The 17,318-nt window shown below is 50.4% G+C and overlaps 1 protein-coding gene and 2 pseudogenes across 1 annotated transcript; all 3 read right to left on the bottom strand.

Moving 5' to 3' along the window:
* Positions 1–841: 841 nt before the first annotated feature.
* LOC114071563 lies at positions 842–1,733 on the bottom strand (annotated as a pseudogene).
* A 5,001-nt stretch (positions 1,734–6,734) lies between these two features.
* On the bottom strand, positions 6,735–7,625 carry LOC114071564 (annotated as a pseudogene).
* Positions 7,626–11,377: 3,752 nt separating this feature from the next.
* LOC114071565 (olfactory receptor 6F1-like) lies at positions 11,378–13,916 on the bottom strand. The gene is made up of 2 exons (XM_027909409.1): positions 13,894–13,916; positions 11,378–12,281 (listed from the first exon to the last, which is right to left on the bottom strand). The coding sequence occupies exons 1-2, from the start codon at positions 13,914–13,916 to the stop codon at positions 11,378–11,380; spliced, it is 927 nt and encodes a 308-aa protein (XP_027765210.1).
* Positions 13,917–17,318: the final 3,402 nt, after the last annotated feature.

Genomic DNA, 17,318 nt, shown 5'->3' on the forward strand with positions numbered 1-17,318 from the left:
ATGGCAGAGGGGAAAGAAAGTGCTCAGTGAATATTTGTGCTCACTTTTTATTGGGTCATGAAGAGAAGAGTAAGCCATGGTCCAACTCGAAAGCTTTTCCTCACATTCCAACTCCTGATATTCTGCAGAGCAGATTATGTCCAAAAACCTCACACCCACCCCCCTAGTGCAGCTCTGGCCATTACAAGCTCTTCCTGAAGAGCTCATGGGGCTGCTGATGCTTTGGGATCTCCCAATAGGATGGGAATTTGTGTGCAGAGACACATCAAGACAAGGTTTGATGGTGCCTGGAAGCAGAGCAGCCAGGGATGTCTTCCTCAGCTCCAAGGGATGAGGCCCTAAAGATCTGCACCTCCATGGTGCCCCAAAGGCCATTCCTCTGTGAATGGATAAGGGTCTCCTTATTCCCTCAGCCACTTCCACCAGTGAGCACCAACTTTCTCCTTTGGCATCCAGGAGTGCAACCAGAGGAAAGAACCATACGGAGGCCAGACTTGAATGCGGCAGAACTTTATTGAAAAAAAAGATGGAAACAAAGTTACTGCAAGCGGAGGGCAGTGATGCAGGAAGCAACAAGGGCAGCAGAGTCTGCGCTCCTTGGCTGTGGAATGGTTCCTGCATGATGTTTGTCTACCCATCCCACAAAGAGGGGAAAAAACAGATGGTCCCCACCAATCTGGCCTTTGGGGAACATTGCAGCAGCGATGCAAACAATGAAAAGGGAGAGAAAGGCAAGTTCAGTCAGCTATCCTGCAAACAGCACCCAAAGCCTAGATGATCCTCGGCCTGACACCAAGTTCTGAGTTCCTCAAGATGCCTCATCAGGGCTTTCCCAGCAGCTTTAGCAGGGGAGGCCCCTCCTGCCACCGTAGCGCCTGGTGATGCAGGAGAGGTCAAAGCCCCCGGAGTTGATGGGCACTCCGTCACAGCTGAGGATGCTGCCAACGGCAGCGGAGGTGGAGGATCCCACCACGGTGTTCTGTGGGAAGGAGCTGAGGATGGGCCCAGGCAGGGTCACCACCACAGCAGGAGGCTCGATGACCACAGTGGAGCTCTGGCACTGCCTGACACAGGGCTCATTGCAGCTGTTGGCCAGCGGGGTGGGCCCGCAGGGCTGGCAGGGACGGCACGAGGTGGAGCAGGACATGTCTCAAAGTCAGAGCTGCACCTGAGACAGAGGGCAGAGAGCAAACAGAGCACAAGGGTGGGTGGGTGAAGAGCAGCCTGGTTGTCCCATCACAAAACAGCAAAGGCCATCACTGAGTGCAAACCTGGAGACTGTGCCAGCAGACACACAGTCTTCAGTGCCTCATCCGGCCAGGGCGCTACAAAGAGCAGCCTGGCCAAGGAAGAAAACCTATCCTCTGTTGCATAAACCAAAAGCCACCCCAGTCATTTCCCAGCCTCTCTCTGTGCCAACCTCCTCCCTGCTTTTATCCCTCATGAAAAAGAATCCAAACCCCAAGTATGAGAAAGCCAAAATCAGCTGAGATGTCCATCAAGTGATGGACATCTCTCTTTGGAAGAGGAGCAGAAGGGCCTTCAGACTTACCTGGTTCCCAAGCAGGAGGAGGCAAGAGAAGTGGATTGAGAGAGCAGAGACTGGGGCTGCCTTTTATACCTGCCTTTCACTGCCGCAGGACCAGGGGCAGCCTTTGCAGAGGTAACAATTTCCCCACAAGCTCATCTGACATGCAAACCAGCACAGCTAATGATACAGGCTGTGCTTTCATTTCCTGCACTGTTGCCTTTTCATTTCCAGGTTTGTTCCATGCCTATTCCTCAATGAAGGTTTCTTCTGATCCCTGGGATTAAAGGCCCCAGGATTTCTAAGGCAGGAATGCAGCACTGCAGGTGGAAGACTCAGTTTATGTGCTGGATTGTTCCAGAGCAGGCAAGTGATTCTATCCTCATCACTCTGGTGGGGTCGTTTGAAGTATTGTTTTCAGGCAAAATCTGCAGCAGTCATAGAATCATGTAATCACAGAATGGCTTGGGATGGAAGGAACCTCTTCATCATGGTCATGGATGCCACACACTAGATCAGGCTACCCAGGGCCCCATCCAATGTGGCCTTGAACTCTTTCAAGAATGAGGCAGCCACAGCTTCCCTGTGGTTCCATTGACTCACCACTGTTTGGGTCAAGAATTTATTCCTAAGATCTTATCTAAATCTTTCCTCTTTTATTTCAAACCATTCGCCCTTGTCCTATCAGTATCTGCCTCTGTAAAAAGTTGCCTTCCATCTTCCTTATAAGCCCCCTTCACACACCGAAAGGCCTCAATGAGATCTACCCAGAGCTCCATGCTAATAACCTCAAGTCTCTCAGCCTGTCTTCAAAAGAGAGTTACTCCAGCCCACTGAGCATCTTTGTGACCTCCTTTGGACCTGGTCAAACAGGTACATGTCGTTCTTCTGCTGAAGACTCCAGGTCTGGACACAGTACTCAAGGTGGGGTCTCATGAGGGCAGAATAGATGGGAAGAATTACTTCCCTCAGCCTACCAATCACTTTTCTGATGCAGCCCAGCATGTAGTTTCTGTGCTGTTGGCTCATGAACAGCTTTTCATCCACCAGAACACCACAGGGCCTGCTCTTAATGTGAATGTGACTCATGTCCCTGTCTGTACTCATGTCTGGGATTGTCCTGATGTAAGTGCTGCACCTTGCACTTGAATTTCTTAATTTGCATGAGGTTTTCATGTGCCCACATCTCAAGTTTGTCCAGGACCCCCTGGATAGCCCTGTCCTTCTGTAGTGTCAGCTGTACTGCTCAGCTTCGTGTCATCTGCAAATGTGCTGAGGGGGCACTCAATCTCATGTCTATCATTGAAAAAATATATTAAAAAGCACTGGTCTCAAGAGAGGGCCCTGAGAGACACCCCTCATGATTGGCCTCCACCTGGTCATAGAGCCATTGACCAAAACTGCCTGCCCATGTCCATCCAGCCACTTCCATATTCACAGTAGTACACCCTTCAAATCCATGTCTCTCTAGTTTGGAGATTAGGATGTTGTGTGGGACCATGTCAAAGGCTGGACAGAAGTTCAGGTAGATGACATTGGCCAGTCTTCCTTTGTTGACTCTTTCAGTCCCTCCATCACAGAAAGCCACCTGGTTGCCCAGACACGACATGCCCTCAGAGAAGCTTGATTGGCTGTTGTGGATCACCTCCTTGTTTTGTATATGATTTAAAGTTGCTTCCATGAGGATCTGCTCCATGATCTTCCCAGGCACAGAGGTGAGGTTCACCAGTCTTTTTTTTCCCCTCTTGAAAATCCATCCTGCAGCTGAATGCCCAAGGACTCCTGTGTGTGAAGATGGTCCATGTCCTCTATCCCTCCCTCCTCAGCTCACCCTGACGGTGACTTCTTGTTGTAACTCCATGTGTGTGTATTGGTCTGCTGCTTTTGACCCGGTCCTGCCTAACACTGTCCTCAGGAATGATTTCTGGCTTGTTTTGACTCATCCACTCTCTATGTGGTCTGTGAGTACACAAACAATGCCGTGGGCTTGCCTGAGGCCTTGTCCTTCCCCACAATGCTCCAGCCCTGCCTTGGTTGTCCCTGGGTGTTCTCAGCAGAGTTCACAGTAGTTCCTACATGTGTTCATGTCTCGGGTGATTTTTGTGCAGCCAGACTTGTGTGAATATTTGACAGGTCTATAAGAGCTTGTGTCCTTTTGTGTCTTTCCTCACAAACAGACTGTGTTGCTCATGGCAGGGACATTCTCCATGGCTCTGTTCATGAGCTCTGCAAAGCAGCATTTTCCAAGCATCAGCAGGAGCTGAAGTGCAGTTGAAAGATAATGGCATCAGCCTCTTAGAAACCTCTGCAAGAGGCACTGTAATGCAACCCCTGTTTCCTGAACCCTCTTTCTGCTCCTCCAAAGCTCACACTCCACTGCTGCTGATACCAAGCCCCAATAAGGACCATGTCCCATCAATTTAGATCCTTAGTTTAGTTCAGTGAACCAGCATTGGGACTGCCTCAGTCCTCCTTTACCTGCCTCACCAGGCCAGGACACAGCTGCTAGAGTATTTGAAAGGATGTGGGTTCCTTCATGGATCTGGAGAAAGGATAAGGAATCCTGCCCTCCTTGTGCAGGCCATGTCCAGATGAATCTGCATCCAGTGAATTGTTGGTGCTTTCAGGTGTGGGGGACAGCCTTCCTTCATGCCAAAGCCCATATCAAATGTATTTATGCAATTCATCCACCTGGTGCTGTGTCAGGCTGAGATCTTGGCCCAAACAGATGCAGAATTTAGGAATCGCTGTATGTGATATCCCTGTGCACTGCAGTGAAAGGACAGAGCCACTGTGCATTGCCCAGGGAAAGCCAGGGAGGTTCTGAGGCTGCTGGGTAGACGGGTGTTGGTGGGGGAGCCCCAGCATGGGCTCTGTAGTTGGGCTGGTCCCTCCATGAGCCATTGCACCCCCAGGGCAGAGGTGCTGCCTGTGGAGCAGAGAGAGAATGGGAGACTCCAGGAGTGCCAGGTAGAGCAAGGAACTGGATTGCCCATGTATTGCCAATTCACCCAGTGACAGCAGTGCAGGTCTTGTGGGGGAGAAGGTGAGGTGTGGGCATCACAAGAACATGTCCTTTGGCCAAAGAGGTGAAGTGGTTCAGTGGCTCTGCCCCAAATCTCCAGCAGGAACTTTCCCTGTTGGTCCTTTCATGCAAAGCTTATCTTTGCCTTCATCAGCTCCTTCCCTGCATCCAGGGAATTGTAGATGTCTGAGGCATTCCAGCCTTTTAATCACTCCCTTAAGCTGAGAGTGGAGGTTGAAAGAGAAATTTCAGAGTAGCGCACAGAAAAAAATCCCAAAGTGTCTGTATTAATAGTGAAGCCAGATGTCTTTCACAGAAACTCAGAGAAGATGAATGCCAGGAGCATGTCATGGAAAGGAAGGGGAATGTGGGACACTGATAGGCCCAGCTTTCTGTAGGGATACTCTGTGCTGTGCTGTCATCAGCTCTGTTACCCATCATCTATGAATTTTGAAGGGATGGCAAAAAAGCAGGGATTTCCAACAGGTATGCACAGGGTGCAGGCATTTTGTGGCACTGAGGCCTGCAGAACTTGGCTTACAGAGTCCCCATCAACCTTATTTCCAAGAGAGATGTTTTCAGTGCCTTGATACCTCTGTCCCCCTACTTCACCCCTGGTCAAACAGGCAAGAGGAGGCAATGTTGTCAAAGGAGTTCACAACCTGACCCTCTGGAAGAACAGGACATCTGCCTGCATTTCAAGTTCCCAGATGGGGAAAGGGCAATTTACACAGTCTCCCTTATGGATGGAAGGATGGATGGATTCTGTTTATCAGGCGCTTCCTGACTGAGGCCTCTAAAGTGCTTTTGGTCAAAGTGCCCAAGAACTTCAGTCTAAGCAAGAGGGACCCCCGTGGACAAAACTTGTCTGCAACAGATACTGCTGAGTATCACAGATACTGCTGAGTGTGTCCCATTGTCACCTCCACAGCTCAAGGGGTCTAGAATGACCTTGCACAGAGCTTTTCTGGAGCAGAGCTGGTTCTGACACAGCAGGGCCTTGGAGGTGCTGAGCTTGAACATAGCTGCTCCACCTGAGCTTGGGAGTGACAAAGTGATGGGCCTGTGGGTACCAATTACTGTCCTTGGACTGTCCTGGCCCAGGGGGTTCCCAGGGACTCCAGTGTGAGAGCCAGAGTGGTTAATCCCAATACTGAATGGTGAATGATGCCAGCCCTGTCTGCCTGCCAAAACCTGGCTCCTGCCATGGCCTTAGCAGTGAGAGGGCTGGATTGGCAACTGATCCCAGCTGACCCTGCCCATGTGTGCTGGCCATGGCCCGAGACTGGGCAATGGAGGGGAGGAGGAGGAGGAGGAGGAGGAAGTGAGACCTTGGGCCATATCCCTGAGGTAATTCCACCCACCCACACTCCTGCCATCCTTTGGGAATTTCTTCTGTGTCCCCTGCCACAGCACTGACCAGAGCAAGAGATGCCCCATTCCCATGATCCTGCAAGGTGGTTTGTCTCCATGAGCTTCCACAGAATTCTAGCTGCCACTTGAGGACAGCAGAGGTTTTTATAGGACCTATGGGGAGATGTCTGGGCAGAGACACTGCAAGACAAGGGCTGATTGCCACTTGGTCGAGGGTAGCTGAGGATACTTTACATACTGCCCTAGGATAGTACCCCAAAGAGGACCCTCTGCAGTGTGTCCCAACCTCACATTGTTCTGGGGGAAGGATGTCCCTACATTGTCACTTTCACAGGATCAACACCATTGCCCTGAGGCAACACACAGAGGGAAGGACCAGCTTAACACCCAGGCTGAGATGCAAAAATCTTTATTGAGTTTAAAGATGGAATCAATGTCACCACAATCCCAGGACCTCAGTGCAACGATCTGGAGAGACAAGAGACTTCAACTCTTGGCCATGGTGAAGTCCATGCAAGGCATCCATTTGCCTTTCCTGTAGAGTGCAGGGTGGCTTGGAAGAGCCTTGCAGCCCAGAGGAGCAGAGGAAAAGAATGAAAAATGAGAAAAGGAGGTATGCAGAAATATCAAAGGAAAGACATGGGCCATGTTTTCAAGTGCCCAGGCTGGCCCCTTCCACCCAGTGTTTTTAGGAGGAGCTGAAGATGGTCAGTTCTGCTGAAAGAAATGACCTGAAGATTCTTCCTTTGTTCTAGGCATCTGGAGATTTTGGGGAAACCTCCCAAGATCTGTATAAGCCCAGCAGCTTTAGCAGGGGAGGCCCCTCCTGCCACCGTAGCGCCTGGTGATGCAGGAGAGGTCAAAGCCCCCGGAGTTGATGGGCACTCCGTCACAGCTGAGGATGCTGCCAACGGCAGCGGAGGTGGAGGATCCCACCACGGTGTTCTGTGGGAAGGAGCTGAGGATGGGCCCAGGCAGGGTCACCACCACAGCAGGAGGCTCGATGACCACAGTGGAGTCCTGGCACTGCCTGACACAGCACTCATTGCAGCTGTTGGCCAGCGGGGTGGGCCCGCAGGGCTGGCAGGGACGGCACGAGGTGGAGCAGGACATGTCTCAAAGTCAGAACTGCACCTGAGACAGAGGGCAGAGAGCAAACAGAGCACAAGGGTGGGTGGGTGAAGAGCAGCCTGGTTGTCCCATCACAAAACAGCAAAGGCCATCACTGAGTGCAAACCTGGAGACTGTGCCAGCAGACACACAGTCTTCAGTGCCTCATCTGGCCAGGGCGCTACAAAGAGCAGCCTGGCCCAGGGAGCAAAACTCTCTCCTGCTGCGTAAACCAAAAGCCACCCCAGTCATTTCCCAGTCTCTCTCTGTGTCAACCTCCTCCCTGCTTTTATCCCTCATGAAAATAATCCAAACCCCAAGTATGAGAAAGCCAAAATCAGCTGAGATGTCCATCAAGTGATGGACATCTCTCTTTGGAAGAGGAGCAGAAGGGCCTTCAGACTTACCTGGTTCCCAAGCAGAAGGAGGCAAGAGAAGTGGATTGAGAGAGCAGAGACTGGGGCTGCCTTTTATACCTGCCTTTCACTGCCGCAGGACCAGGGGCAGCCTTTGCAGAGGTAACAATTTCCCCACAAGCTCATCTGACATGCAAACCAGCACAGCTAATGATACAGGCTGTGCTTTCATTTCCTGCACTGCTGCCTTTTCATTTCCAGGTTTGTTCCATGCCTATTCCCCAATGAAGGTTTCTTCTGATCCCTGGGATTAAAGGCCCCAGGATTTCTAAGGCAGGAATGCAGCACTGCAGGTGGAAGACTCGGTTTATGTGCCAGATAGTTCCAGAGCAGGCAAGTGATGTATCAGTCTGGATCACTCTGTTGGGGTTGTTTGAATTGCTGTTCTAAAGAAGAAGTTCCAGGAATCCTCAGCTGGATATCCAAGGACTCCTCTGCATGAGGATGTGTCCTAAACTTCTCTTTCTATCCCTATGGTCACTTCCTCCTTCTCTGTGTCCATGGACTGTGCTGCTGGCCCCAACCTGCCTAACTCTGCCCTCAGGAAAAATTTCTGGCTGCTTTTGACTCATCCCTTCTGTGTGCAGCCTGTGAGTTCACAAACAATTCCCTGAGCTTGCCTGGGGCCTTGTTCTTCCCCACATTGCTCCTGCCCTGCCTTGGTTGTCCCCAGGTGGCCTCAGCAGAGTCCACCGTGTTTCATGTTCCTACAACGTTGACTTTTACTGGGTCAGAGTAAGTGGGCCCACGCAAACCTCCTGAAGCTCAACAAGTCCAAGTGTAAGGTCCTGAATGTGGGTTAGACCGCTCCCAAGTACTGGCTGGGTGATGAGTGGACTGAGAGTAACCCTGCCAAGAAGAACTTGGGGGCACTGGTGGATGAGAGGCTGGACATGAGCTGGCAATGCTGCTTGAAGCCCCTGGGAGCCGATTGTATCCCAGGCTGCATTAAAAGAGGAGTGACTACCAGGTCAAGGGAGGTGACTCTTCCCCTCTGCTCCTCTCTTGTGAGACCTTAGCTGGAGTGCTGTGTCCAGTTCTGGGGCCCCCAACAGAAGAGGGATGTGGAGCTGCTGGAGCAAGCCCAGAGAAGACCTCAAAGACACTCAAAAGGCTGGAGCCCCTCTGCTCTGGAGACAGGCTGGGAGAGCTAGCAGTGCTCACCTGGAGAAGGCCCTAGGGACGCCTTAAAGCCCCTTCCACTGCCCAACTGAGCTCCAAGAGAGCTGAAGAGGGACTTTTTACAAGGGCATGGAGTGACAGGACAGGGAAGAGTGTCTTCACACTGAAAGAATATAGATTCATATTACTTATTTAGAAGAAATACTTCCCTGTGAGGGTGCTGAGGCCCTGGCACAAGTTGTCCAGAGAAGCTGTGGATGCCCCATCCCTGGAAGTGCCACACTGGCCACAACCTGGTCAGTCCAGCTCAGGTTGGATGGGGCTTTGAGGAACCTGGTCTCGTGGAAAATGTCCCTGCCCACATGGCAGGGTTGGAACTCATGATCATTTAGGTGCCTTCAAACTCAAGTCAGTAAATGATTCTGTGATTCTATGAAATTTGAGAGGTGCTCTGAGGAGTGGTTCCCTCCATGCCACCACTTACAAGTAGCTCTGATCTCAGCCTGCCCAGCAGTGGCATCTGGAGGCAGTGGGAAGGGAAGGCAGGGCTGGGCTGGCCTTCTGCTTCCCCAACCTGTGCTGCTGTGAAACAAATACTCAGGAGACTCTTACAGCTGATTCTAGATCCAGGGATTTTGATGACTAAAACTATCCAAGAAACCTGACTTGGTGCAGATCCACTGGAAGGCTACACCATAAACAGGCCAAACCAGCCTTGTCGATGCCCTCTGCTCAAAATAGGTGGTAAACTGGAGTACTCAGGGCAAGTAACCTACAGCTCTTCTGCCTGTTCCCTTTCCATGGGCCTCCACTGATGGCCACAGATGGAGAATGAAGCCTTTGGTAGGTCTTTGCTCCTACAGTTTTGCCATGTGGCCACAGTAGCCCAAGAAATGAAGAGCCCTTCCTTGCCCTGCATCAGCAAGTGGAAAACAGCCACCAGCCAGACTCTGGACAGTGTTCTTCCTGCACTCATCCACTGCCAGAGAGCGGTCTCACTCTTTTTCACGTCTTTTCTTCTTCTCAGGGAAATCACCAGAGCTGGAGGGAGCTCCTGTGTTCCTGGGTCCACACCAGCTTCTCTGTCCAACAGCTGGTAACCATATCTCAGTGATCTTGCTTCCTTCCATGAGCAAAAGGAAGGGTTCTGGGGACCCACTCTCAGGTAACAGCATTGCTTGTGGAAGCTCAGGTCGAGGGTGCTGACTTTCCAGCTGGATCCCACTCTTTGAATTAGAGTCTGTTGCACATGAAACATCATCCACTTCACTTGAGAAACCTTAGGGTACTCGTCTGCTTTCCCACTGCCTTTCCAGGGTGGTCTGCCTCTCCCAGGTGATGTGAGTCTGCTCTGACAGCCCTCTTTGTGGCTTTGCATGCCTCTGTTTATCTCTGAGAGCTCCAGGCAGTGTTGATGAGGCATTCACAACAGCTCTCAGTGTCCTGCACTCTGCTATGTCTCTTAGACATTCCAGCTCTAGCTTTTTGTTGCTCTCCAGGGCTGCAGAGGGCTTCAACACCCCACAGACACAATTCTCCCCAAACTGGATCATTCCCAGGCAGGAGTGATGTCTACCCACAAGCAGAGGTGTCTACCTGAGGATAAATCCAGTCTAGGCTTTTTTGCAGCCTCAGTGGGCTGTGCCAGGGATTTTCCCAAATGTCACTGGGAAAGAGAGCCCAGCTGACAAGGGTGGGACTCAGCCTGTCCTTGGGCAGTGGTGCCTGGATGCAGGTCTAAGAGCCAAGTGCCCAGGGGGATGCAGGAGGTTGGTGAATCTCCCTACAAGTGTCAGCTCAGACTCAACCATCTCACCTGGGGAGCTCCACGCTCAGGTGAAACGAATCCCACACGCTCCATAAAGGTGTGTCTGTCATGCTGATGCCTCCTCTTTATGAAGTGGTCACATGGGCTCTTCACAGTCAGTGTGCAGAAAGAAAAGCTTTGAGAACATGATTAATCTGTTCTGAAATGAAAACTGGGAGGGGAAAAGCAAGTGGCCTTTGAAAGTGCTAATATCTTCCCGGTGAGTGTGAAGGGAGACCTGCTTCCCAGCCAGCCTTCCAAAGCTCTGCAGTCTGAGCACTCTGCCATCACATTACAGTTTTTCCACAACAAAGCCCAAAATGGGCTGTTAAAAATGATGTGGGGTTTTAGATGTGGAAATGATCTGACACATCTAGTGTGAAGCACACTATTTTGCATATTTTTAATTAAAACTGAAAGAGTAGATTCAGATACTAAGGAGAGGAAAGAAGAGGGATTATGTAAAATTTGTTTACAGTCTTATGCTAGGAATAATGACTGCAGGTAGAGATGTTAGACACTGTCAAATTTTATCTTGAATCAGAGTATGATTCAATGAAATAGCCACAAGAATGGGGCATAGATACATCCAGAAAACATCAGACTAAGTGGAGAAACATATCTTTTTCGCAAAGCAGTGAGCCAGTTGCTGGGATTTCTTTAGGGGATTCAGACAAACCCTGACAGAAACCTGTGGCAGGACCACTCCTCCAGCTCTGTTAGCTTATGGATGGGGCTTGTGACCCTTTCCAAGCACTGGGAGGCATTTTTGATTCACCTCAGAAGGACCAGAGGGTGGTGGGAGCTGTGGAATTGAGGCTCAGCCCAGCCTGAGCTAGCTGGGAGTGAGATGAGCTCACTGGGGAACTGGAGGCTTCTCACTGCCTGGGGTACCCACACCACTGACACTCTGTGAGGATCCTCTGCAGGGCAAAAGTCAGGGGAGGGAGGGAATCAATCTGTTTGCTGACACCAGGGCCCTTTGAAAAGCCACTTCACTTCTTCTGGAAAGCCCGTCCCAGAGCTCGCTTCACTTCTTTGTTTCTGAGCGTGTAAATGAAGGGGTTTAGCAAAGGAGTTACCACCGTGTTAAAGGTATTCACGAGTTTGTTCAGATCCAGGGAGTTCTGGGCTGATGGTTTGACATAGAGGAACATGGTGGAGCCAAACCAGATGGTGACGACACTGAGATGGGCAGAGCAGGTGGAAAAGGCCTTTTTCCGGCCATGGGCTGACTGGATCCTCAGGATAGAAGAGATGATGTACATGTAGGAGACCAGGGTGACCACACAGGAGGCCACTACCACAATTATGGAGACAAGGAAGGTTGCCAGCTCCACGGGCCATGTATCACTGCAGGAGAGGGCAAGGCAGGAGTCTATATCACAGAGAAAATGATTGATGACATGTGGCCCGCAGAAGGTCAGCCTGGATGTCAGAAAGGCCAGCAGAGAGATGGCCAGAAAGCCTCCCAGCCAGGAGCTGAGCACCAGCCGAGTGGAGAGGCCACTGTTCATGAGGGAGCTGTATCTCAAGGGGTAGCATATGGCTAAGTAGCGGTCATAGGCCATGACAGACAGGAGAAAACACTCAGTGGAGCCTAGAGAGAGAAGAAAGAACAACTGGAGGATGCAGACCCTGAAGGATATGGTCTGGCTAGTCCCCAGCATGACTCCTATGGCTTTGGGAACAACACCTGTTGTGTACCAGATCTCCAGAAAGGAGAGATTGCTGAGGAAGAAGTACATTGGGGTGTGCAGGTTGCTGCTCATCCACACAAGGCCTATGATGGATGCATTGCCTATTACTGTCAGGGAGTACATCAGTGCAAACACCACCACAAGGGACACTCGGGATGGCCATGTGCCTGGGAAGCCAAGAAGGATGAATTCTTCCACTCTTGTCCCATTTGCCATGTCCTTCCATCTGCTGAGGTCCATCTGCAAAGAAAGAAAAGTTTCTCCAGGAGTCTGCATGCCTGTGCTGGCTCTTCAGATGCTGCTGGTAGTGAAACTAAACCACCATCCCTGAAAATGCACAGCACGTGAAAATGGCACCTATCCTCAGTTGAAATTGTCAGGGAGATCCTCCCCTGCCAAAGCACGTTTGGACTAGATCTGATCCCGAAAATCAGGCCTACACCACCAAATGAATATTTGGAGAATTATGTATCGGATCAGGTACCTCATCTAGAAGATAGTGAATGTAGTCACTTCTGTGAGAAGAGAAACCAGCTTAGTAAAGTATGGACAGCAGGCTGAGGCTCTCCAGCCATAGGAAAAGCCTTTGCTACTCAGATTTCTGCTGACTAAGTTGAAATATCTAACATGAAATACTGCTCAAGGACTCCTGGTCTTGTATATTTGCTTTTTTCCAAGTCTCAGCACAGGAAGCTTTGGCAAAATATCTCCATGTCCTCCACTGATCTCTGCTCCTCAGCAGAACTACTAGGGGTAGTATTCACCTCTTTGTAATTTTGCCATTCCAGGGTCAGGGGAAGGATTTCTGCTGACCAAGCTGAGATATCTATGGAGAAATACTCCTATCTCAGCTCCTCAGCTTACCCCCCTTCTTTCTCCATGGACAGAGAAAAATCATGAGTGACACATGGCTCATTTTGCCTCATATACAGGCTAAAAGCCCTCCAGAAGTGCCAGGTTGTCTCTGAGGTGTAAGGCAGAAATCTGGTGAGCACCTTAGACGGACGTCCCACACCTCAACTCGGGCAGAGGTATTCCAAACCTCAGTGATTGAAGGCAAAATCCTCTGAGGTGAATCCCATTTAAGGGAGCTCTGCTGAACTGCAGACAAGGCAGGAATCTTCATCAGTTCTCTAGGGGAAAACATATGTCATCCTCAGGTGGTTGTGTAAGACAATGTTGCTGCAACACCACCCACAGGATCTCTTTCTCTCCCATCTTCCTCCACAGCAATACGTACCAGAAACCTCACGTACCTAAAGGGTAGAGAAATCCCCCTTTATCCAGCTCTCCTTACTCATGCAAGGCAGTGGAAGTTTCTGGTAGATGTCTTGGGCAGGCTTCACTCACCACAGCTGCCAATGGAAGTGTGCCAAATGACACCTTTTCATGCACCATCCTCCAGGGTCCCCCTGGCTAAAGGAGAGCATTGGAGAGAGGGAGATTTATCAGGGGGACTCCGGTTCAGTGGTGTTAGGAGATGAATGGAGGAGCAGCTCTCACCTTGCTGACTCACTTCAAGCTGTACACAAATGCCTGGCTGAATTTTGTCTCCATCCACCTGGTAAGAACTGACAGCTTGCTGATCTTTTCCCTCTCACAGCCAGCACTGCACTCCTGCTAAAGGAAGCTTTGTGTGTGCACACAGAGCATAAACTCTCTTCAGTTTAGCTTCATATGGTGAGATCATACCCCAGAGAGTCACCAGCATCATTAGCATGAGAACATCCCCACACCCTCCTCATTAACACACTGAAGCTCGAGCTGGCCACACCTGGGAGACGGTTTTCTGTTTTCCCTCTGTGTGCCACAGGGAGTTTGACCTCTGGGACATCTTAGGGGCTCCTCAGAGATGGATAGTACTCTCTCTTCCACAAGCCAATTAAAGACCAGCAGTTCAATTCCCTAAGCACCTGTTTGGTGGGTGTTTGCTTCCTGCCTGCAGCTGTGGTATGAGAACCCTGCCAGGAACTCAGTGCTCTCTTCTGCATCCATTTGCTGACAGGCAGATGTCTGAAATTAATGTCCTAAGAGACCGGAAGTGTCAAGTATTTGGTGATGGACACTAAGGTGGTCATGAAACCTCCAGGGTGGGAGAAAACTGAAGGCAACTATGGGCAAATGAATACAGAGGCTGTAAGGGATTCACCTGCCTCATTTCAGAGCCTCTAAATGCATTTAAGGCCTATGTCTTCAGTCCTAATTGAAGTGAAGAACTAAGCAAAGATCTCAGTTCAAAGTCAGACAAAACCTTAGTAGAGGAAAATTGATTTCCTCTGCCTCCAGAGAAGGTGTCTCCAGTTGAGGTTCTCGTCTCTGCTCCATTAATCATCAGTGGAGAGAAACAGGCACTTTCAAGCCTCAGTTCAGCCCTTACAAAATGTGCTGTCTCTCACAGTTCAGGCAATCCAGGCCTTACAGACACCTATTTTTCTTCTGTTGACACTCAAGATAAACTAGACAGCTGGCTTAGACTGCACTTACACACAAACACACACCCACATCTCCTCCCTTGGGCATCTGGAGTCACCTCCAGAGAGAGGCTGCCTGCACTGTCCAGGGCCACCACAGGGGTGTTGGACTCGACATTTTCTGCAAGTCCTGTGTCCCAGGCTTCAGTGAGGCTGACCTGTACTTGGTGTGACGTAGAGCTGCAGCTAATGAGAGTAATGTGCTCAGCTTGAGACTGTTTGCGGACCACAAAACCCTGCCCCTGTTCTCTATGTGCCCTGTCCATGGGCATGGATGTGGGTTTCTAGCCGTGGGATGGAGGTGTTGGAGGCTCTGGCAGGGACAGCCTGTGGGTTCACCTGTGATCCCATGATGAAGCAACCCATGCACACGTGACCAGGTTTGGGGGCCCTGCTGTGAGTTTATTCTAGCTGGGGAGTTCAGAGGCCACCACTGGTCGACTGCAGGATCTGTGGCTCCAGAAGGAGGATTCCTGCCATTTCCTGTGCACATCTGCTTTGGGCTGGCATAAGTCCTGGGGTTGAGCTGAAGTCTCTTCACAGACTGTGGGAAGTGTCTGTGCAGTGTGTTAGGGCAAGTCCTGAGGAGGGCCATGAAAATGATCAGAGGGTTGGAGTACATCTCCTATGAAGACAAGCTGAGAGAGGTGGGGTTGTTCAGTCTGGAAAGGAGAAGACTCTGGGGATGCCTTGTTGTGACATTTCAGTATATATAGGGGGCTTATCAGAAAGATGGAGAGAGACGTTTTAACAGTAGTGACAGGAGAAGTGATTTTCAGTGAAAAGGAGGGTAGGTTTAGGTTAGATTAGGTTAGACTGGATTAGATTAGATTAGATTAGATTAGATTAGATTAGATTAGATTAGATTAGATTAGATTAGATTAGATTAGATTAGATTAGACAGAATCAAGAAATTTTTTAGGATGAGAGTGGTGAAACATTAGAAGAAGACTTTGCCCAGAGACTTGAATGCCTCATAATTAGGAGTGTACAAGGTCAGGTCAGGTGGAGCTTTGACCAGGTGATTCAATGGCAAATTGACAAATGTCCCTGTCCATGACAAGTGGGTTGGTCTAGATGGTCTTTCAAGGTCCCTTACAAGCCCAATCATTTGATGCTTCTATGATTCTATAAATGGTGCTGGTAGCAAAGATGGTTTGGTGAGGTCCTTTCCTCCATGGCAGGTAGTTTGGGCTCCAAGAGCCTTTACATGGGGATGTCTTTGAGATCCAAGTTGGTCCCACAAGGCTGGAAGGGTGCATCCCCTGAAGGGATCTTGATCCATTTCAGTTTCAGCTCCATAATTACCTTGCTTACACGGAGTGAGATGCAAAGTCTGGCACAGAAGTCAGAAAAGAATCCCTCTCCCTTGAAAGCTCGTCTGAGCTGCTGCTTGGCAGGAGTGGCGTGCAGCAGCACTCAGTAGCTTTGGCTTCTGTCCCCAAAGGACCCTCTTGGAGGGTTCAACTGATCCTGCTGGTGTTGCTGGTCAGTGATGCTGTGTTTGCCACAGCAAAGCAAGAGCATTTTGGCAAATGTTTGCCAAACTCAGAAGGAGAAGCTAAAAGTGGGAATGGAGGGGCAGGTCTGTCAGAGCCTGAAGAGCAAGAATGGCACAAGGGGTAGAAGAGTTAAGCACAGCATGCCAGGACAGGCCCTCACACTTCCCCTCTGGCACAGGTGGTGCTGTAGTTACACATTTGCCTCACAGCTCCTGCTCAGCAACAAGAGGCATATGGTGCCTTCTTCAGGCAGTTGGGGGAAACCGCACAGTCACAGGCCCTATTACCTGTGGGTGACTTTTACCACCTCAGTATTTGCTGTGGGGGCAAAATTACTGGGTACAAACACAGTAGGACATGCCTGGAGCATATAAAAGACAAATTTTTGATGCAGATAATCTGTGAACACAGAAAAAAGAGGATCTGTTGGACCTGCTGCTCACAAATGGGGGAGAACTACTGAATAATATTGAACTGAAGGGCAGCCTTGCCTGCAATGACCATGAGACTGAGGAGCTTAAATGTAAATGCTATTTCTCACTCTATCCAACCCCCTGTATCCTTTGGAGCCATCTTCTGTCTGTTTTTTTCTACAACAGGGCTATATCCAAACCATGAGGAATTCCATTCCTCAAAGCCTTGTGAGCTGCTGACCACTCAGTGCCTCCAAGGGAACCAAGCTCCTCACTGAGGGACAGCAGGGGTTGGGCTCCAAATCTGCAGGACATGCCCTGAGACCAAGAGGCCATGTCTGAGCAGAGATATCAGAAGGCTGCGTCTGATCCCCTCCTCCACAGAGGGAGAGGGGCCAGCAGATCCACCAGAAAGGCTTTGAGAGTCTTAGAGTGCAGCAGAGGGCAAGAAAGAGATGGGAGAAAGAGTACGGCAGGAAAGTTGGACACTGGCCATGGTTTTAGGGAGCCCCAGCTGGCCTCGTTTGGAAGGGCAGCACTGGATGCTCAGCCTCTCCAAAACCCATGGCCAAGAGCTCTGTCCTCAGTCCAGTATCAGCTTCTGGGTTCCTGGGGGTCCTTGTTCAGGCACCACCAGTGGCTTTAGGAGTGGGGACACCTTGTGCCACAGTAGGGGCTGGTGATGCAGGAGAGGTCAAAGCCCCCGGAGTTGATGGGCACTCCGTCACAGCTGAGGATGCTGCCAACGGCAGCGGAGGTGGAGGATCCCACGGCGGTGTTCTGTGGGAAGGAGCTGAGGATGGGCCCGGGCAGGGTCACCAGCACAGCAGGAGGTTCAATGATGACGGTG

This window comes from Empidonax traillii, unplaced genomic scaffold, assembly GCF_003031625.1.
Source record: "Empidonax traillii isolate 1590-97213 ecotype Southwest subspecies unplaced genomic scaffold, ASM303162v1 scaffold2104:size43075, whole genome shotgun sequence".
In the NCBI taxonomy this organism is placed as follows: domain Eukaryota; kingdom Metazoa; phylum Chordata; class Aves; order Passeriformes; family Tyrannidae; genus Empidonax; species Empidonax traillii.